Source organism: Trematomus bernacchii, unplaced genomic scaffold (genome assembly GCF_902827165.1).
Source record: "Trematomus bernacchii unplaced genomic scaffold, fTreBer1.1, whole genome shotgun sequence".
NCBI lineage: Eukaryota > Metazoa > Chordata > Actinopteri > Perciformes > Nototheniidae > Trematomus > Trematomus bernacchii.
In genome coordinates this window covers 2,095,939-2,118,442 of record NW_022988066.1, presented here as the reverse complement: position 1 = coordinate 2,118,442, position 22,504 = coordinate 2,095,939, and the positions used below count along the sequence as shown (strand labels likewise).

Below are 22,504 nucleotides of genomic sequence, written 5' to 3'. Positions count from 1 at the left end.
CAATGATATAGATGTCTGACCTCCAGGCTACAACACTAAGGCTTCATTTGAGTTATGTCACAATCTACAATTCACTGTTTTCCAAACTCACAGGAGCTCCACCATCATACAAACATCCAGGAAGCACACACACGTTCAGTAGAATTTTACAAGTAAAACTTTATTGGAATGATACTCATGTTGCAAAATATTACACTTCGTGTTTTTATGTCACTGTTCCCGTGACTTTAGACGCTTCCCTTTGCAGTGTGTGTGTGTGTGTGTGTGTATGTATGTGTGCGGGGGGAGTGGGTTAACATGGTTTACATGGGGGTCTCATTTCCCTAAAAAGTGCGACAGTATGTACCAGCATTGTGCCTGCATCAAGAGGAAGTTGTATCACTGCAAAAAACATCGAGGAGACACGGAATAATATTAGAACTTCAAACATTTTGTCCATGATGATATAGTCAACATTAAACTTGACATGGAGGTAATACAGCGAGTGTGAATTCTCAACAATTGGTTTACAACAATGTCATAATAATAAGAATAAGGAAAATAAAAGTTAAATTAGTCATAATAACCAATAAGCCGGCTGAAACCGAGTGTCAACTTTGTAGCTCTTGCCACCATTAATCTGCCAATATCATTTTTCACTCAAGATTGATCAATGAAATGTTTTTCAGCTGTTTCACATCTCAATCAAAAAGAACAATATGAAAAGTAGTGGGTGTATGGGGGAGGGGATCAACCGTTTTGGTCACCTTGTACTGTGACTCATTTCTATGAAAATAATCCAAATCCTTTTTTTTTATGGACACTGTTGAGGCTACCAACTAGGAAAGCAACTGCCCATAGCCCCCAACAGCCCCAGGTCCACTGTATGAGTTGGTTTGTAGTAATATAACTTAATTAAACACATTACTAAAGCACAACTTTATCTGACACTAGAACGGGACTTTAGATAGATCCTGCTTCTTTACTTGTCAAAGAAAATAGACTATAAAAGTTGTCAGATTGAGTCGCACGTCGACATTAGAATCTTTCCCCGCTCTACCATCCATCCCGTATGATGTGACAGTTATATAAATCCAAGCCTCTGCTGCAAGTCTTTTGCAAGTTTTATTCAAGTGCAACGCTGAATCACTTGCCCTTTAAGACCTTCATTAATTCTGCTAATGATGTGCTTACATGATGCATATTCACAAAGTAGTGTTTAAGTCAAATTACAGCACAGTAAAACTGGGGTCATGTCATATTCCAGCATAGTGATACTGTCTAATGTACAGAGAGAGGGAGGATGGGTTAATAGGGGCCCAGACCCCACTAGCTGGATAATCCGGCCATGAAATGTGGGCTACATAGACCTCACATCATCTCATTTAGCCCACCTTGAATTTACACTGATGTTAACTTGTAAATGTGTCATTTTTAATTTGGACAGGAAGGACTTGTGTGCATCAAACTTATCTGGATTTTTAAAGCGATCAGACAAGAACTGGAGCACCTCTTGGAACCAAAAGGGAACATATTAATTTTGGTGGCACAACACAGCTATGAAGAAGGCATTTTAATGTTTGAAACAGACACTAATGTCACTACGTCTTCTTTGATAAACTCCGTAAGACCACCATTTTGTCGCATCGCTTCAGTTATTTGCCATAGTAGCTCAAGAGCTAAAGAGGCATTGAGCACCTGAAGAGCTTTTTGCACTTTAAACAGGCCGCTTGTATCCTGTGCACTGAGATGTTTTTTTGTATCGTCTGAGCTCTCTTAAACTCCAGGTGCTCTACCTTCTTCTAACTTGTTTAATGGAGTCATCTTTGCATGGAAAAAAAATTAAGCATGTAAACAGAGAGATGGGAAAGAGTCTCTGTCAAATGTAAGACTGTCGCATGGAGTGTGGCTCAACTTAGCAAGTGATAAGAGGAGAGGGCTGGGGAGATGAACAAAAACACATCGAGCACCAACCAGACGCAGTTTTAAGGTAATCTGCCTCGGATGGTCTCTATTCGTGGGAGGGCCTAATGGTTGATTCAAAATGCTGCATCAACTTGACTAGTAGGTGAGCTCTGAGCAGAAACAGCGAGTGCTTTGAAATCAGATTTGTCACGTTTTAAAACCAAATGTTCTGGAAGGAAACATTTGGAAAACGCAAACCAAAAGTCTTAATATTCCCTTATGTTCCTTTAAGTGCTTACCAGAACTGTATATTCCCAAATCTATATCATAAGCAAGTGTCTCACACGTCTTCTTAACCTGCTAATCCTAACGCTTTCTGTTGATAAAATGTCTTATTAAGTGATATGTTCAAACCTGAGATACCATTATGTTATAATGTTCCGTCACTACACCATTAAACTGAGATATAACCATCCAAATGTCCATGTTTGTTAACCTGACATGATATCATTGGAGCCACATTTCAGCCACATGGAGTTCACAAACCTGGCTATGCCTACAATGATAAGAAGTATAGATGGAGTAAACTTTAGTGACCCCCCCCCCCCCCCAAGTGTCACTTGTATCTGACGGAAACCTGTTTGAGCATGCAATGCGTCCACTTTATGTTTTTCTTTTGGCCAACTTCGACTTGCTAACGAAACAACGAGAAGGTTTTCAGTTTAAATTTAAGAAACCTTTGTGCAGACTGAGACCTCGACTTGCACCACGCATCATGTAATTCATGTAACCTGCAGGAGAGTAGAACCGACTTTCTCTGTGATGTGGCCCAAAAGTGACTAAATGATGAATGAAACAATAGAAGAGCCGGGAAGATCTTGTGTTAAAATGTGTAGAGGCAACTCTAAATAAGTGGGCTTCCCAACACCCATGAATCTGAAGCACGCCTTCATTATAAAGGGATCCATAAATAAGACAGAATAATAAATTAAATACAACAGAAAAGGCAACACTGCTGGTTATCAGTCTCCTTGCTCTTTTTCCCTTCTCTATCCCATTTCCCCCCTCTGTTTGTAGCTGGTGCTTGTGATTGGACAGGAGACAGTACTTCCTCCTTACGTCTCCCACTTGACCAGCTTACCTTTGACTCTCCCTACTCCCTTCCTCTCTCACTTTCTAACTCTAGAACTCCGCAAACTCCTTGGCACATTTCTCATTAAAGGAGACACGGATCTCCTCCTCTTCGTAGTCGTCAAAGTTGCTGGTGTCGCCTGGTCCTTTGAACTTGGGGACGAAGGGAGCTTCCACCTGAAGACAACGAAAGGCCCGTTTGAAAAGAGAATTCCACAGAAAGGAAGTCAACGTATATAAAAAGTAAACTCTCACATACCTTTTTCTGGTAGATCGCAATCCAGTCAGTGGTTGCAAACCATTTGTGTCCCTTGATGTCGTTGACCCCGTTCTTGAGGTTTCCGTAACGTTTTGTTAGATCCACCTGGGGATTTAATCAATAGGTTTTCCTCACATTATAATACATTCACAACACACAGCAAAGTAAATGTAGCCTAACACCAGAATGAGTGAGATATTTGCTCTCACCTGTAACAGGTTCCTCAGGAGGTCCTTCAGGTCAGAGCTGAAGTGAGATGGGAAACGCACCTGAGACAGAAGACAAGAAGAAGAAGGAAGCAGCAGGAACGTTTTTAGTTAAAGTTTGAAATAAATCTATTCAACTACAATTTTTGGTCCTGTAAAATAATAAGTAAGTAAAATAATAAATTCTGGCTATTCTGACCAAAACACTACTGCGCAGTGGATATATGAACAAGAGCGACAATGATTCAAGTGCAAGATACTTTCTGCATACTGCATGGAACAGTACTAACTTAGAAAGTGCAGCTGCAGTACGTACTAAAGTAAACATATGAGATTTGGAACGCTGCCACAGGGTCCCAACCTGCTTACATGCAGGCATGTGGTGGCCTGAAGAAGTGATGCATTTCTACATTCCTGACATCAGCATAGGGCCAAGGCGGTATGACAAAAAAACTCATATCACGGTATTTTCCAAATTGTATCGGTATCACAGTATTTATTTATTTTTCAATGATTGGAAATGTATTTACATTTATACGTTTTGGCCCCACAAAAAACACCTGATCAGTGGTGGCCCTTATGAGTCAGAATGCATGAAACAACTGCAACATTTCAGAAAGACATTTCACCAGCGTTGCTTGTTGAAGCAGATCGTATTCTCATACATTCTTCGTACTCCAATAAGTGCTTTCTGTTGAGGTGGTTGAGTTAATTACTTGTGTTACCTCCTCAGGCAACAATTTTAAATTTGACAACATTTGCAATAAATGTTTGTTTGGTTCACGTCAGATTTTTTTTAATCCAAAAAACCTCCAAACAACAGACACAGCTCCTCTCCTTGTCATGTGTATCTCCACCTCCAGTCTCATTTTCTTCAGTGTTCATCTTGACATTCAGCTTCACATGTTATGCTACTGCTACTACGCTTGGCGCTGTATCCCAGCATGCATTTCAGCGGCGTCCCCAGGGGACTCCTTTCAGTACCGTACCGCACCGCTCGAGCGCCCTTCGCCACTTTTTCAACAGTATTGCGGTTTATGAAAAATGAATATCATACCGTATAAAGTTCACGGTACTGGGTATTAGAACAAGAAGTCCTGCTTTGTGTGACAAGCGGTATCCAACATGGCTGAACTGAAACTCAAACTTTACCAAGAGTCTCAAAGGCACCTTGTGTGTGTTTGTGTGTTACATTTGACCCTGACATGCATAGGAAGTATCTTGATAAATAAAGGCATATTATAAGGAGTGAATCAAGATGGCTGACTGCAGCTGTATTCAGTATGTGAACTGAAATCAAGCATTTAAATAATGAAGATATCTTAGATTCCCTGGCAAAAAAAGGGGGATACATATCAACATAAAAGCAACAACAGCCAAATGGTTGTTTCAAACATCCGGACATCAGTCCAGAATTTCACAATCAGTGCATCCCTGATAGTGACTGTAGCACAGAATGGCAATCAGAGTCAGACTCACCTTCCCTGATACGATCTTTTCGTAGATCTGAATGGGCTGGTCAGCAAAGAAAGGCGGGTACCCTGCTGCCATCTCATAAACCAGTACCCCCAGCGCCCACCAGTCTACTGCCTTGTTATACCCCTGGTGGATATAACAAGGGAGGAGGGAAGTGGAGACAAAAAGAGTTCATTATCGAGAGAGAATCAAGGAAATATATCTAGCGTATTAATGTTAAATGATCATATACTCCAATTTCACTTTGCATCCCATCTAAAGGCTTGGATGTAAGAGGTATCATTGTCATACACAGTGTCGTTGGCAGTATTGTATTAATTACAAATATTCCTGTGGTTATTATATTGAAGAATAGCTATGTAAGGAATCTTACTGAGAGCAATGAATAAAGGTGACATCATGATTTCTTTCATGTGTTGCATCCAAAACACATTTAAGATGTGTGCCATCTATTGATGATCATCAACATCCCTATATGTTTCTATACGTTTTGAATCAATATAACTGTAACCATGTGTTTCATATCTGACGACTCAAATGAACAACTATCCAGTAAAAAATCGTTGTTTGTTTAAATGTAAAATATCTTGTTTTAAGGGAGACACAGGTGACAGCTAACACGATATAAAATGGCATGGTTGGCTCACCTTGCTGAGAATGATCTCTGGGGCCAGATATTCTGGGGTGCCACACAGTGTCCAGGTCCGGCCCTTTACACGTTTGGCAAAGCCAAAATCTGTCACCTAAGAGAGGGAAAAAAATGACAATGACAAATATTAAGAGTTTTAGGAAGGAGAGACAGAGGGAAAGAGAGGGAGGGAGTAGAGTAGAGCAATGGATTTTTTCACCAGTTGTTATTTGACTATTTACCACTAGAGGGCAGCAGAATCTGCGCTACAACACCAACTTTCTTTAGTGTACACTTTAAAATACAGTACAAACCAATAGATGAAAAAAAGGATAAAACTATTATTTCACAATGAATTTTATAGCTCCAGGGTTTCTTTTTCAGGGATTATGTTTTATAAATTTAATAATTGACACATTATATATATGTTTAATGTTTGCACTTAGGTAAAATGGTACTATATTCATTCAATCTAAACAAACATGCACAAATGCAGACTTAAATGTTCTGTTTTTCAAATAATGTGTGTTATGTTCAGGCAATGGACTGCAGAGCTGCATGCATCAAGGTGTATGGAAAGACACCGCTAAACCCACTTTCGCTTAAAGCGTTGTCCTTGCATCTCTCTCTGTACGGACTGTTACACTTCGAAATACAATGACAGTCAACAAATCAAAAACTACAGGTTGGTCTTTTTTCAAGCAACCAGTGTTCCTCTATGACGTGTTCTATACACATAACTTTTACCTGTGTCTAGTGTTAGTGTTTGGAACGACAACAGTTCTACAGAGATACTCTTGCTGCAGCACACTATATCAAAAGTAACAATAATTCCTGTCCAACATTTCATTTCATATCTACCCCTTACTAAATAAACAGTGGACTTCTCAGCAGGGGCGAAGTCACTCAATGCCTAAAATTAGCAGGCCCCAAATGTACATTTTCCTGTAACTATGGTAAATTATTCAATACTCAAAACTGAAACTAATTAAGATTTTTTTTCAAACTCCATAAAATCTCTTGGGGAATGCTGCACTCAACACCATCTTTCTCCTTTCATTAAACTGATTCTTCCCAACAAAGCGATTCACAGAGATAGATGAATATTTCCAACAGAGCATCACTGGTGTGATACCACTACAATCGAAGCACTCTTTTAGGCTAAATCGTCAAATGTAAATTTGTACACTAGTAATTGTTTCCTATTTGCTTCCATGTGGAGGTTTAGGTTGTTTATTTTTGTATCAAAGTAAGTTGCAATTTTATGTTTAACAAGGTAACCCTGAATTTCCCCTGGGTTATAAATAAAGGTCCATCTATTAAATCAATTAAATTGCAACAATCTGAGTGTATATCATTCATATAGCAGTAATTGTACCAACATTTGCTACACATTTGTCTTTCAAGTGAGCTCCACTTTGGCTAAACTCCATCTTTGTTGGTAAAAGTCACTGTAATTGCACTGATAAGTGACATGAGAAATTGTGTGTACACTGTCTTTTTGTGAATTGAATTATGTCAGTCTAATACAGTCAAATGTTTAGCTGACCAAACCGATCGCAGTTTTTTGAAGGCAAATTAATTCTAGAATTGCTATTGGAGTGAAAATAATGGCATTATCCCAAGAGTTTAGAAGTCTTTTTGCTGCTACATAAACCTGACGTTTTCAGAATTGTTTTCATGGTTACATTTTAAGTCTGACATTGGAGAAAGTGTAAAGCTTTACCTGTTTACTTCATCCCTGTACAATATGATGAACAACTTGAAAGTCAGCGCTCAAATACTAGAGTAATCCATTAGTTTGATAATCTATTGACTGTTTTTTTTTGTCTTGGTTTTGGTCACACAATACAAAATGTGTAATCAACACAAATCTAAGAATTCACACTTTTTAGATAATTTAAAGAGCATACAATGAATCAGTTAGTTGAGGAAATAATGTACAGATACATTGGTAATGAAAATAATTTCAGTTGCAGATCTAATAAATATGAATTCATCTCCATCAGCGTTAACGTTTGCACACTGCAAAAAAAAATCTTAACGGCCACTGGGACACCACAAGGCTAGCATCATCATCATCACTTGTGAACTCCCAATGCTGTATAATGACTGATTTAGTGCTCTTGCAGAAAAATCATATGAATACATATAAACAACAGCCTTCCGAGTAGGAAATCTATGATCCTCTTTTATATCAGACGATCAGGTCTTGTTTTATTTCACCTTTATTTAACCAGGATTATTTACCTGTATGTATCCCTGTTGGTCTATGAGCAGGTTCTCAGGTTTCAGGTCTCTGTAGATCAGGTCCAAAGCGTGCAGATACTCGAAGGTTAGGACGATCTGAGCAGCGTAGAAACGAGCGTGTGGCTCACTGCACACAGGGAGAGTGACAGTTAAGTGGAGAACAAAAAAGAAGGGAAAATAGTACAAAAACATTTAAAAACACACAGACATGCTAAAACAGACATGAGAGAACACAGCTGTAACGTATAGAATAATATAGACTACAAGAGAATAAAAACAGGAGACCACAGCTCAATGAGATGACAGAGCTCCCTAACTTCCCTCTGCATGTGCCCACAAAATGCTTCCGGCTGCCATCTCCTTCGACACTAACCTAAATCTGCCAATTCTCCGTAGATGGGAGAACATCTCTCCACCTGGAACATACTCCATCACCATGTAGAGGTTAGTGTTGTCCTGGGGAGGGGAAGACAGAGGACCTGTTAGTGACATTAACTTATACACACACATTTGAACAGACACACACATGCACGCACAGGATGGGCAACAGGACAACATGGAAACCCTATTTTTGGGGGTCAATATAAATGAATCCACTGACCTTTTTTGTTAAAACCATAAAAAGCGATAAGGTGTCAGTCACTCTGTATCTTATACATTCATTAAGATGTGTTATATTTCCAAAACCCTATTTGAAATTCATAGGTTCTTTAGTTCTTGATTCTGAATCGCTCAGTGATTGTAGGCTAGTCAAATGCAAGTTTATTCATTCCTATGTGAACCTCTGTATGCCTGTGCAATTAGCAAATTAGCTAACAAGCTATTTCATTTAATAGGACTAGATAGGATAGGATAGAAATTGCTGGACTATGTTGATCAAATGAAGTATCCATATAATTAAAATCAAACAGTGTCAGGTAGTTAAAATGTATTTTTCAAGCTCTATTACTAAAGCACATTAATAAAAAGCAACACAATGCGCTTTACATGGAAATGAAATATAATCATAAACTACAAAATAAGGAAGTTCCATAAAATACAGGATACACTTACACAAACAGGTTCACACACACACACACACACACTCACACTTCGTCACCTACAAATTGAAGACACATGAGCTAGGAAGTTATGCACAGACTGTTGTGTAGAGCAGAGAGATACAAGCTGTATATTGTCAAGGAGGATTTTATTCTTCACCCCGTTCTCATTTGACACTTGCAAATATAAGAAACTGTTGAATAGCTCTGACTAAGCAGAGTTACTATTCTGTTAATAGGTTTATTTGAGGTATCAAGGATATTCTATCCCGGTCATCCAAGATCAATCTGATCAGCTTAACCTGAATAAGGTGTTTATATAGTCCAACTCTCCACTTCAGTATATTTTCTTTTCTTCAACAATCAGCTTAGATCTTGATTGAGCTTTAAACAGACAAATTATACCCTACAGAATAACTGCATTCATTATCTGGGGACAATAACCCAAACCCCCCAACATAGTGTTAAAAGCTGTGAAGCAAACAAAATGTTGAGTGGCCTTAGACATTTTTGATATGCTATGCTTTATTGAGTAAAGAAGTTTTAAGGTTTTAACTTCACATGTAGTGTTAAGAGCCTTATTTGAAAAAACATTGTTCAACAGATAAAACATAACGTTAAAGCCATAATGAACTCAAAGCTAATATTTAGATGAATACTTAATACATTCATTTAAGGTGAAAAAATGATTATATTAAACAGCCTGTTAAACATGGTGTTTTAAAGATGTGTCTGAATAAATGGTTGTGTTACATTTTGAATGGAAAATGAGTTCTGTTTACTGTGCCTTTGGTCTTCCAGGCAACTACATGTACAACGTTTATTTCAGTGTGGAGATTACATGATACACGATGAGTTGGGCAGCGGAACAGATTTCCGACTGCCATTTAGGAAAGTATACTGCCTGAAAAATAACTGAAGTTTTGTTATTTTGAGAGCTATTTCAAGTCGAGAATTGTTACTTTATTCAGACTTTTGACTTTAGACCGGTGGCTGATGATTATTTTGGATTGCATGTCGTCAACACGGCTCTATAGTGGCTTATTGGAAAGTTTGGATGCCACTACAGATAAAAGGAAATGCTAACATATAGTATATAGACAAATAGTCTTCAGCAGTCAGGGCGAGACACACACACACACACACACACACACACACACACACACACACACACACACACACACACACACACACACACACACACACACACACACACACACACACCACACACACACACACACCACACACACACACACACACACACACACACACACACACACACACACACACACACACACACACACACACACACACACACACACACACACACACACACACACACACACACACACACACACACACACACCACACACACACACACACACACACACACACACACACACACACACACACACACACACACACACACACACACACACACACACACACACACACACACACACACACACACACACACACACACACACACACACACACACACACACACACACACACACACACACACACACACACACACACACACACACACACACACACACACACACACACACACACAAAGATTCTGTGTACCTTGAATGAGTACTCTAGTCGCACCAGAAAAGGGAAGCTGACAGCCTGAAGGATCCTCTTCTCATTCAGAGTGTGCTCTATTTGTTTGAGCTTCACCACCTGAAAGGCAAACAATAGGGATGGAAAAAGGAGAGTTTAGATTGTAACAAGAAATGAGTTTTAACAACAATAAACAACAGCCACTGTACGGATACCTATGGATAGAACAAATAAACTGTGTTCCCATCCAAAACACTGTGAGCTATGCATGTGTACTTCGTTAGATAACACATGAAATAGCTATAGCTTAGAAAGTAAACAAAGGCAACTAAGGACAAAAGGCAATAGTTCAAAAATTATTTTAAAAAGTGATATTAAGTGATATTATTATCTTTATTAACTTCTGTTGTTTGTTTACAATTACATTCAAATAAAATTCAGTGTGTATTATAACTTTTTAATTTCTAAAGAATAAATGATTATGTACTAAATTAATGAATATGATCATGTTCTTACTATAATTGTATTAAATAATTTTATTTGGTAAAGAGTACTTGCTAATGGTGTTTCCCCCACATCCTAATCTTGACTCTGTACAGTCTGCAGCTTTTAGGCTCCACATGCTTTACCTCAATGTCTTTAGTTTATGGCACTCATGGCCAACAGCTGTCTATCTATTTTTCCATTTTTGTTTGCTTTTGATCAGGTTATTGACCTGGCTGGCACTATTACATTGTGAATAGGTCAGCATTGCACACTTCATGTAAATAATATCCTACTTTTAAATTGTGTTGGCTGTATTTGGCCCTTCATAGAGCTTATTGGTCAGACAGTCTACAGATGTTTATCTTTCACAGTCAACTTGTATATATTTTACTTTTTAGTTCCGTTTTCTATTTTGGGATGTTTCTATTGAATTTGTGTTTATTTTCTACTCTTTTGATGTGCAATGTCTTTGTTTTAACATGCTGCTGTAACAAACACATATTCAAAAAGTACCATTTTATTTCATCTTTTGTTGGTCAAGCGACACATTCACACATCCAATTATTTTAAATGAGGTTCATTTGGATAGTATGACTAAATCCATGAAAATGTACTTTTCCTATGAGTATTTTCACTTTTCACTTTCAAAGTAAACTAAGATAAAGGTCATGGGGGGATTAACACGATGGTAAGATCAATACCATTTAGATACTGAGGCAGAGGAGGGTGCCTGCTCTTTTAGTAATCAGACACACTACTAAAAGTATACACTAATTATAGTAAAAAAACGACACTTTGAAATACAGGCCTGAATAGGATGAACATACTATAAACAGGAGGAATATATTCTAAGCAGGTGGCATCAAATTGGCCAATTACATCAGCTGCTTGTATCCTTTAAAGGAGGGCTGTCTCTCTCCAGATGCAGAGACAGGAAGTAAAACAAAGACATGTATACCGTTTGTTATATAATATAAGGAACTCTAAATGAGACTATACAGAAACCTAAATATATATCAGATTTCTTTATTTCTATACCTGCTAGGAGTCTGGCCCAGCATGCATTTGGTCAAACAGTTAGCCATGTTTCCAGCACATACAAAATGTATACAAAAACAACATTTGCTTTCACTATTTGGTGACTTATTCTGTTAACCTGCATGTATTTTGACTGTATTAATGTGGTAAAAGAACCTAAGCCACTTGGCAAAAACAGGCATTTCCATTCGCATATGTTATCTACAAAAATATTAAGCCCATCTATAAATATTAGATCATTAAAGGGGATCGGAGCAGGGACACTTTAATTCTAAATTGGGAATCAAAATGGCTCTACTTGATGTGATTTGCATAAAGACAACCACGGCTCAGCCACTCCAGCCGATGCCTGCTTCATCACAAGCGGGTTCAAAGAGGTTCAAAGGGAAAAAAAGGAATAAAGGCTTGCACCTGTACGAGAGTCTCTGCATCTTTGCACCAGCATATTGACAGGATTTGATATCCACGAATATTTCAAGGCTTGCAAGTTCATTTCCACATCAATTGTAATTTCCTTATTTTCTATGAACATACTGCAAGTGTCCCTAAATGCCAGTTAACACCCTCCATCCCGACTGACCTTCTGCTTGTTGAGGATCTTCATGGCATAATGCTGTCCCGTTTCTTTGTGCTTCACCAGCATCACACGGCCAAATGAGCCCGTGCCGAGGGTTTTCAACCTCTCAAACTGCTCCAGGCCAGCCGTGTTCTGAACAAACATTAAGGGTTAGTGGATCTTTGTGAAACTGGAGGGCGAGTGTTGTGGCGTGGAAAGTGAAGTTTCATTTGCTAATGTGTCCAAGGCTCACATTTAATTTCTAACATAGTTTATGTATGTTTTTGTACAGGTTAGCAATGACCAAGTATAATCACAGAGTAAATCATGTGTATCAAGCATGGTATATATGGACTATGATAGTATTTTTAAAGTATGTAAAGCATCAAAATGCATACTTGATATTTCGTATAAGTCCTGATTGAGATCATCAACATAAAGTTTGCAAAGGAGTCACCCTGTCACATGTGAGTGTGTGTTTTTTCATAACTACCTGGTTAAGAGAAAAAGGTAAATATACACAGATTATGAAATACTATCATAGTGTCTGTAAAATATGTCTTAAATCTTTGTTGCATAGTAGCCCACAGAACATCCATGGCTTGTATAATACTCCTAGGGTTTAAGGATACACTTGAAATTAAAACCACAATCTTAACAAGGATTTCTAAAATGTCTGCAGATGAAAAGGATTGTAAAGAATGCATGTAAAACAAGCCATATATTGTTCAATGCAATGCTATCCATTACATGTGTCATAACTCATCACATATAAAAAACACAAAATCAATTTTAGAGGAAATAGGGCAATATGGTTTTGATCTAAATCAATGATGAAACATCACCCAACATGTTTTACAAGTATATAGAAATGTACATTAAAAGTGGGAGATAATACAAGTCACATTCCTGTTATTGAGATGAACACTAACCTGTGCAGGGATCTCCCACTTCTTTAGAAAGTCCTCTTTGGCTTTAACAAGGAACTCCTTGACTATAAAGGACAACATCACAAAGGAAAGATGTTGGTGTGTGAAAAGAGTTGAAAAACCAGAAAATAAATAGGATACATCTGGTGTTAAATGATAATAAGTTGTAAAGAGCAGGTATGCTTTCTATAGCCCAGGTAACACCAAAAGAGGAACAATTGATAGGATGGCGTGCAACAGGTGCCAAACAGGTTGAAACATGAATCTAAACTTAAACAACTGAGCTATATCGTTTAAGATTAAACTTTGTGTTTTTGTGTTGTTACTTGTCATAGTAAAACTGTTGTAGAACTTCCAATGGTAGATCTCTAAAGTCTAGGGATATAAAAGAGAAGGGCCTTTTACAGGCAGTAAGGAAAGAATATTTGAGTTGCATTATGGGAAATGTAGAAAGCTGTTAAAGAAAAGACAATCTGTGTCTTTGCTGCTTTATCAATCTCTTGTGAGTATCCAGCTATTTGAAAGTGTAATACTATATCACAGGACAAGCATGCTACTTAAGTGAGAAAGAAAACAAAACTAATTCACACAAATTTAAATCAAACATTTCCTGAAAACAGATCAAAGGTTATAACTAGCTGTGTGGATATGGTAGGGATAAGTGAACCATAGTAATGCCACAGAAAACACTTTTTAAATCAAATTTCAAGGACTCTCTTCATCATCAATGTAAGTTGTTTGTTGAAAAACATATCTGGTTGAAAGGACACCGTTTTAATAGTGATGCACGGTTGTAGCATGCTATTCAGCTGCTAGCCATATACTCAGACTGGCTTGAGTATGAGATACACACACACATCTGCATTTATTATGCATCACTGCTGACAGACATTTAAATAATAGTGGCTTTAGTTGATGTGTCATTGTAAAAACCGTGGTGAAAACTAAATCAATACCAGTAATATTTCCTTGGATTCACAGTACATCAGACACAGAGACAAACTCAGCAAAACCTGCAGACTTTTTGGGATTCTCAGAGAATATATTCAGCTCACCCACACACAGTTAAAGCAGCATCTCTTTCCAAATGTGTGGAGAAACAGGCCTAGTGTTTGGGAAATATCTGACAGTCAGAGTGTTATGATATTGCCAATATTTCAGCACATTGAATATTCCAAGATGATTGCTGCTTACAACTGCAGTTGGCAGTTGTTCAGCTTACAGATAGATTTGGCTATGGAAACAGATCAAAATCCTGCTTCGTCCTACCTTAGCACACACATAAATTCAATTCAAAACCTGAACAGTAAGCCTGAGCCTCATTTGAAGAGAGATTCCCTTCCATCTACATACAATGCTCCTCGATTTAAATGTGCAGGGCACAGGCTGATACAGCAGCGAGGACTTGTCATGGACGTACGAATGGATCTTAATGAATGGGAAAGCAAGAATCTAGGCCTCTAATTGACAGTGTATGGCTTGTTATGTAAAGCTAACATAGCCTGCTGTATAACATCGTCTCTGATCATTTCATGAGGCTGTTACAGAGCAGGTGTTTGCTCAGGAGTAGTGTGTATTTTACCCACCGCTTTCCATCTCGCTGCCCTTCCTGGCCGTGGGCGCGTTGCCCATGATGACAACTTGTCAACGGGCGATCCGTGGCTTTTTGGCCACCCTACAGCCTTGGCACGCCGGTCAAAGCTCGATTAGGTCTGAATGGTGCTCCTTAAATCCAGCTGTTATAGTTAGCAAGCGTTCACTCCGAGGTTTTGCTCCTTAATAGGCTGACAGCTGCTGATGCGGTGCCACGGAGATGCGGTGCCACGGAGAGACGGTGCAGCGGACTCACTCACTCCACGGTCATCCCTCCACCGGCGACCGGAATCGAGTTTAAATCCACGGGGAACTATCGCTGTGGTGTCTCGGTCGCTGGGGCTTCACTGGACTGCCAGGCCGACCTCGGCGCAGTTGGCCTGAACACGGAGGATCCAGTCTTCTCCTGTCCCTCCTTGCAGCCCCCTCCGAGCGAGGCCCCCCGGCTCGCCACCTCTCCCCCAGCCCAGAAAAACAGCTATGCCGACGGCGGGGATGCAATATTATCAACCAAAAGCCTTCCACCTTTCGTTACCGAACCCAGCTTTTAAAAATGGTTCCTCGGCGGGCTCCGACAACGACGGGAATTCGCCCTAATCAACATTGGCCCCCTGTAGCCTCGGAGACGAGCGAGATGACGGAACTACAGCCGAGCGAACGTCCCGCCTACCCGCCAGAATCGGGGTTGAATGACAGCTAGAGCTAGGCAACTGATTGGCTACCTTTCTACAGCGCTGTCCCATGGAGCGTTGTAATTGGTCCTTTGCAATCCATCACCAACGGTAGCGTACCGCCGCCATACAAATAGCAAGCGACGGGAACGTCAGTGATTATTTTCCTCCCGACGACGAACGCGCCCACTTACTCCGGTTGCTCTCCTCCATTGGCTTGGCGTGGTCGAACCGTGGGAATCTCGGTGAATGCGTGGATATCTATTGGCTGTATTCAGTGGTTGACAGGAATGCCCCCCCCCCCCCCCACTCTTCCAAAAAAAACTTCCCTCCCCGAGCTCTCATACACCCCCTCTCCCCGCCGCCGAGCGACTGATACACGTTTGGCTGAGTGACGTCAACAGCGAGCTATTTATAGAAATGTTGGTCAGAATTTAACGCACGCGCCGCGCGGCTGGCAGGACTTCTGAACAGATCGCAGACGGTCGTGCATGGAGGGGAGAGTTTATCTGGTAGGAAGTGAATCACAGGAATAAACCGATTTTACAATCAGTGTTGGCTGAAAACACGCAGAGCCTCACACTCTCAGTCTGTGTGGACCGTCAACGGTTACAGTCAGACTCTTCGAACAGCATCTCGTGTCATCCGCACCTTCCGGTGTACCAAATGCCCAAGGGCCCCTTATTATCATGATCCTGAAAAGCCTCAATTTCACATAGATTTGCATCTAAATATCACATTTTAAGATTGATTTGAGTCTATAAGTCTGAATTTAAAAAAAGGCCCATGAACAAACACCCAAGCTATAAATAAGACATCCCTACAGCTACTGCAGGGTCTGACACCATCATATTATGGCTCTGCAGCCTTCTACTTTATTTTATATATATTCTATAAGCCTAAACAGGCGTATAAGCTACAACTTGTAAAATATTAAGCCCTACATTCATGTGACATCTCAGTGTGTTTTGATTATATAATAAAGCTTTTATTTATTATCAGTGCTTGTTGAACATTTAATCAAATGATTTATGTGGCACCTCTGGTTTTCAGAAATGCAGTGGTGGGCTGCAACCATAGACTGTATATAAAGGCTACAACCATGGTGTTATTGTCATTTTGAAAATAAAAAACCAGGAGGTAGGTAAAATAGAACCAACAACGCAAAGCAGATAAGGACTAGTATCAAACTGACATGCTTAAAATACCACGAGTAAAAGTGAATGGATTAGCTTGTGAATTTCTCCCCTGGGATCAATCATATCTTAATTTATGATAATGCATCATTTTTCAGATTATTATTTTTCAATATTATTAATCTGATATCAAAAGACACAATCTCATACACAATCCTTGTATTGGTCTAAAGTATATTTAAAGGTCCATTTAAGGACCATACAATTGAACTGTGGTTAACGCACCCAATACATTTCCTCCACTCAGGCAGGAGAAGCAACAATTGATTTTGATACCAATTTTAATGTATGCACCATTTTACATACAAGACTACTTATTATAGATTTGCTTTACATTTTTTAGATCTAGACCGCAGCTATTCAGTCTTGCTAAACAGTGAGAATAGTAAAAGGACAGAAGTAACAGATGAAGGCAGAGGAGCCAGTCCCTTCACCTCAGAAGAGATAAAATCAGTGAGCAGACAGCCCCCCTCCCTTTTGTGCTGCAGTTGCCTAGCAACATGAGGCTAGAGTGAGAATGGTGGAGTGAGGCTGCTACATTTTATGAATGAAATTGGAAAAAAGAAAGGGCGCCAGAGAGGGGAGGGGAAAGAGTGGGCGACACACACACTGCTGTTGCTGTGCTCTCCTTTCCTCTCCTCTAGGTGGAAAGCAGCTGTGTAAGTACGATGTGATGACCACAAAGCAGCACTAGGTTCACAAAACAAACTTTATTAACCCCATCACTGTTACAAATACTGAGGCAGAGAATATATAGTAAGTATAGAAAACATGCCTTCCCTTCCTGAAGACAAAATAAGCGCTGAGAAAAAACATTATTTACAGTTAGCCTAAAACACCCAAACAACATGGCTGCAACACAGAATCCATTTCTCCTTTGTTTCCTTCACCTACATGGTTTGTGCATAATTACAGACAGACATTTTTTGTAACATTTTAAAGAACATTATCTGACCTGGAGCCTGTTTAAAGAGGCTGTTTTACAGACTATTAGTAAGCGTTTAACAAATAAAAGCTACTTCTTGCAACAGGCCCCTGAACACGGCACATATTTCATACCCAATATTGTTGAACATGTAATTCAAATGCTACAAATCTAGCTCAGAGGAGACAAACCTTCAGAACAATTATTTATTATAAGCAGCTAGTGCTACATCTATTCTGACATAGAGTACTGCCCATAGATTTGATCTGTGCTCCAGAGGACAAAATGAGCAGCACAGTATGAGTATGACTTGCTGTGAGGATTTGGTGGTCTTAAGATCACCCAAACTTGAGGCCTTTTAACTTTCTCTGACTCAGCTTTGACATTATCTTATACAGTAAAATAAGGCAATGTTGGTTGTGCAGGTCGGTGTGTCGAAATGCACAAGAGACAAAAACATTTTGTAATATTTCCAGATCCATCCCATTTGTGTGTGCTGTATAAAAATATTGTTCCTGCTGCCATATCCCTGCTTCCTGTTAATGTCCACATGTTGTCTGGATAAATCCATGGCCTCTTTGTCCGAATGGGTGTTTTCACTGTGGTTGAGTGTATTGAAGGAAGAGCTTCTTGTCCATTATGTTATTCTGATGATTCTTACATGCAGTCCATGGAGTTCTCCGGCATCAGCCCAATAGGTGGCATCTTTCCTGGTAAACAGGACGGAGGGAGCATGCCGCTGATGTTGGGAGACGGGTCAACATTTTCACCGTCCTCCATCTTGTCTGCTGAGCCCTCCCAGTTGATATGGAAACGGGTGACACGGGGGTTTGAGGCCAAAATGTTCCTCAGGAGCTGAGAGAATTTGTGAAATGACAGATTTACTTTTTATAGTTGAGATATCCTCACTTTTAGTCCCAAATATGGGTAAAGTCTCAACACTTTTCTTAAAGGTAGGGTAGGTAAGTTTGAGAAACCGGCTCGAGATACACTTTTTGTTATATTCCATGGAATGCTCTTAACATCCCGATAGCGATGAATATCTTAAGTGCTTTGACAAAAAATCCATAAAAAAATGTCATCTGTGGAAGCCGTAGTACTGTAAAAAGTACGACCAATCATTTTAGCCGGCCCGGCTAAAATAACTGGATGGCCTACCTGTCTGTCAGCCTTCCATCTGTGCACAAACTTATCTCAGGCCCTCATTGGTCATGTGCGCGTTCGTGTGTGTTGGAGGAGGGGCTCTGTAAGGAAGTGGCAGATTTTCTCCGGTTGTGTATTTTCAAATTCTAGCGATCTCGAGCCGGTTTCTCAAACTTACCTACCCTACCTTTAATGGAACTAAACACCATCTTTTCATTAGTGCCCACCCGCTTGGTAAACATGCGATGACTGCAGGATTGTGGACCTATAGCCAAAACTGATGTAACCTTGATGGCTTTCCATGCCAGAAAAGAAAGAAAGACAGGAACATCAGGAACTTTTTTTTTAAAGTTGGGATCCCTGTCAGGTTAATATAAAAAGGTCCCTTTTCCACATACAGTATAAGTTACACAGAGCATACTTCAGAGAGTCATGGTCAGTGTTGAGTAGGCTTCTGTTCCACTGGCTTGCATTGACGCTACATCTTTATCAGGCTGAGAGTTAATGGAGTTTGTACTGTAGGTGTATATTACAAGCTAAATAAGTAAATACTTTTTATCCCTGATATTAGAACCCCTCACTTATTATTTCAACCAGAAAGAAAATGTTTGTCTGCATTCAACACCTTCAGCTCTCATGGAGTTTTGACAATGCCCACTGTAGCCCAGAGTTGAATGCAAACAAAGTGTAGGTTATTTTGTATCACTGTTAAAAGGCAAACGAAAGCCATTATCAATATTTAGCCAACTGAAAATGTTTGTGCAAGGCTAATAAAAAATCATCCCCCTTTATGTTTTAACTAACTCTAACCTGCATTGAGCGGTATAGGGCTGCAAATGGGGATTCTTTTCATTATCAATTAAACTTTAGTTTTTTTTTTATAATCAAGCAATCATTCAGCAAAACTTTTAATTTCAGAATAAAAGAGCAGAAAGCAAATTATAATCTCTAAGATGCATATATTTGGGGTCTTTGACTTACTTTTGCGTTATACCAACAGAAAAATAAGAATTAAGAGAGAACAACTAAAGATAAGGAAACATTTACTTCATACAGTATATATATTTGAAGTTTATGTTATACTCTTGATGCCAATGTATCCTGTCATTTCCATTTTTATAGCACCAGAGGGCAGTAAAAACTGTGTGTGCTTAAAAGACCCTTTCGACAAGCATGGCCTATCACTGTAGTGTATGTCTGCAGATTGTTGTGAGTGGGCTTCCTACGCTTCTATCCATAAAGTAATGCAATGCCGGTCTTTGCTGAGTGTATGCATGTGTTACCTGAGCGTAGTCTGGTTTCAGAGGTGGGTTTTCCCTTAGTTCAGGATCTGTGTATTCATTGTTGACATAGTAACCGATGCGGATGAACTCCTGTCCACGGTAGGTGCAGGTTATAAGGACAACAGTCACTCCTACAGCGTCAGTCTCTGGAATCAGCCCTGTGTTAGGAGCATCAGCCTGGGGGTACGAGAGGAACATTACAAATAAATAAATTAGATTAAACTAGACCAAAGTATTTATCCTATTAATGCAGCACTGGGCAAAATGAAGAACAAAACTAGGGAAATCAAACACTTTTACCCACATTTATTTGGTGAGAAGTTCTATAATTCCCTGTGGTCTAGCTTTAAGAGAAGAGAAGTAACACGTGACAAAAGCTTACATACCTGAAACACAAACATGTGTCTACCAGCCGGTACCGGGCCGACTAGAACAGAGTCCAGAACCTGGTCGTATTCCTCGCTCTCAGCTGAACCCACATAGATGATCTTCCACTCAAGATCTGAAACCATACACAACAGTGAGACTTTCAAAGGTGAACAGAATAACATCTGCAGTGTATTTAACAACGCTTCTCGTTGCAGACCTTATATATTCAATGAAAGCAGAATACATTTCATTCACTGTTCGAAACAGTGTAGTGTACAGATTTAAAATATGCATTAAATACAGAACTTATGGCACATTTGTACTTTCGACCCTAGAATTGAGGTATAGGAGTTGGTAAATCAGGGGACAGAGGGGGATCTGTTCAAACTTAAAAAGGTATCTAGCAAGGCAATATGGTTGCATTCTTTGACATTCCCAGTTATGGGACTTCTGCCACCATTACAATATTAGCTGAATATCAAGTAACATGACCTAAGAAAAATAGGTCCTTGAATTTCCAGTTTCACCATTGGGCCAAATATCTACAGTAAAAATCAATAAACTGATTTGCTTCACCCGAGTTCATACTGACAGTATGCACAGTGTTATGAGTGCATTTATACCCCTTATACAATCAAAAATATGTTGTTCAAAAACTCACTACAATAGATCCAGTTACATAGGTTGATGAAACTTAATATTTCCTGGTATGCTTACAATTGATGTCACCATCGATTGCTTGCATTCCCAGAAAACACTCAGTTTCCAGTTTATAAGTTACACCAAACAAAAAATAGTATGGTGCTCCAAAAGAATCCCACTTTATTAAGGCTATAAATGTTCAGTTTGTGCTGAAACGGTTTGAGTAGAATCAACTGTACAATAACTTGGATGGGGTTAGGATTACATTGTGTGCATCACTGTTGTATTTAGGCTGAAACAGTTTGTGTACCTAATAAACTGGCGAATGATAGGACAGGGCAGCTGCTTCCCTGTTGTCTTTCCTCTCAGTTCGCGGCAACTCGTTGAGTTCGTCTGTTGCTACAGTAACGTAACTGGTACAACCAATCAGCTTCTCGGGAAACAATCCTCGGATTTACCCTGAACCAATCATTGCATACAGGAGGCGGGGCCATGAGCACAAACGCGCCAGCGCCAATTTTCAATAACTTGTCAAAGGATATCTTGCTATTTAGCCTCTAGGACAGCTAATAGTGATACATCGTCGAAAAACACAACGTTCTTATCAACAACATAAGATTCGTTCATCTACATTTGGTGTATTAGATACAACTAAAGCAGATGGCGACCAGCGAGTGAGCTACTAATATAGCTAAAATAACAAAGAATAAGAAAACCGTTAGCTATAAACAATACCCACCTTCCGGCAAATCCTCCATGCACTCAAACGTTATTTCAAACTGAAAGGGGTTTCCAAATGGGCTCGGGTTGTCCAACACAGCTACATTTAACACTTGGACCTTGGCCATAGCGCTATCTTCTGAGGCACCTCGACCTGGAAAATTAACTTAGCTTTGCTGATCCAATTGTAACGAGTCTCTCGGCATTGACTATCGCTGTGTTCTTGGACTCGCACGCTTTGACGTTGCCTGTCGTTAAAGTTATGACTTTTCTTCTCCGAGAACACCAACAAAACCCAAAGGCGGCCGGGCTAAAGGAAGTACGTCACTCTTTTCTTCTTCTCCCTCTGTATTTCTGGTAGCCACACGCTGCATCGCGGCGCGATGCTGCCTCCTAATGTGTATGTGTTAAACTACAGATCATACAATACAAATAAAGCACTTTAAAACCAAAAGTGCTGTACAGAGAAATAAATACATAAAATACAAAAAGCACACAGTTTAGTTCACA

The 22,504-nt window shown here is 39.6% G+C and overlaps 2 protein-coding genes across 2 annotated transcripts; both read right to left on the bottom strand.

The window, feature by feature from the left end:
- Positions 1-139: 139 nt before the first annotated feature.
- Positions 140-15,967, bottom strand: LOC117474614 (cAMP-dependent protein kinase catalytic subunit alpha). The gene is made up of 11 exons (XM_034120501.1): positions 15,039-15,967; positions 13,456-13,517; positions 12,548-12,676; positions 10,465-10,563; positions 8,208-8,290; positions 7,835-7,961; positions 5,604-5,699; positions 4,960-5,082; positions 3,484-3,543; positions 3,275-3,379; positions 140-3,192 (listed from the first exon to the last, which is right to left on the bottom strand). Exons 1-11 carry the CDS (start codon positions 15,082-15,084, stop codon positions 3,067-3,069), a joined length of 1,056 nt encoding a protein of 351 aa, XP_033976392.1. The 5' UTR covers positions 15,085-15,967; the 3' UTR covers positions 140-3,066.
- A 1,636-nt stretch (positions 15,968-17,603) lies between these two features.
- Positions 17,604-22,316, bottom strand: asf1bb (anti-silencing function 1Bb histone chaperone). Its single transcript, XM_034120502.1, has 4 exons — positions 22,014-22,316; positions 20,650-20,765; positions 20,264-20,440; positions 17,604-18,692 (listed from the first exon to the last, which is right to left on the bottom strand). The coding sequence occupies exons 1-4, from the start codon at positions 22,120-22,122 to the stop codon at positions 18,495-18,497; spliced, it is 600 nt and encodes a 199-aa protein (XP_033976393.1). The 5' UTR covers positions 22,123-22,316; the 3' UTR covers positions 17,604-18,494.
- Positions 22,317-22,504: the final 188 nt, after the last annotated feature.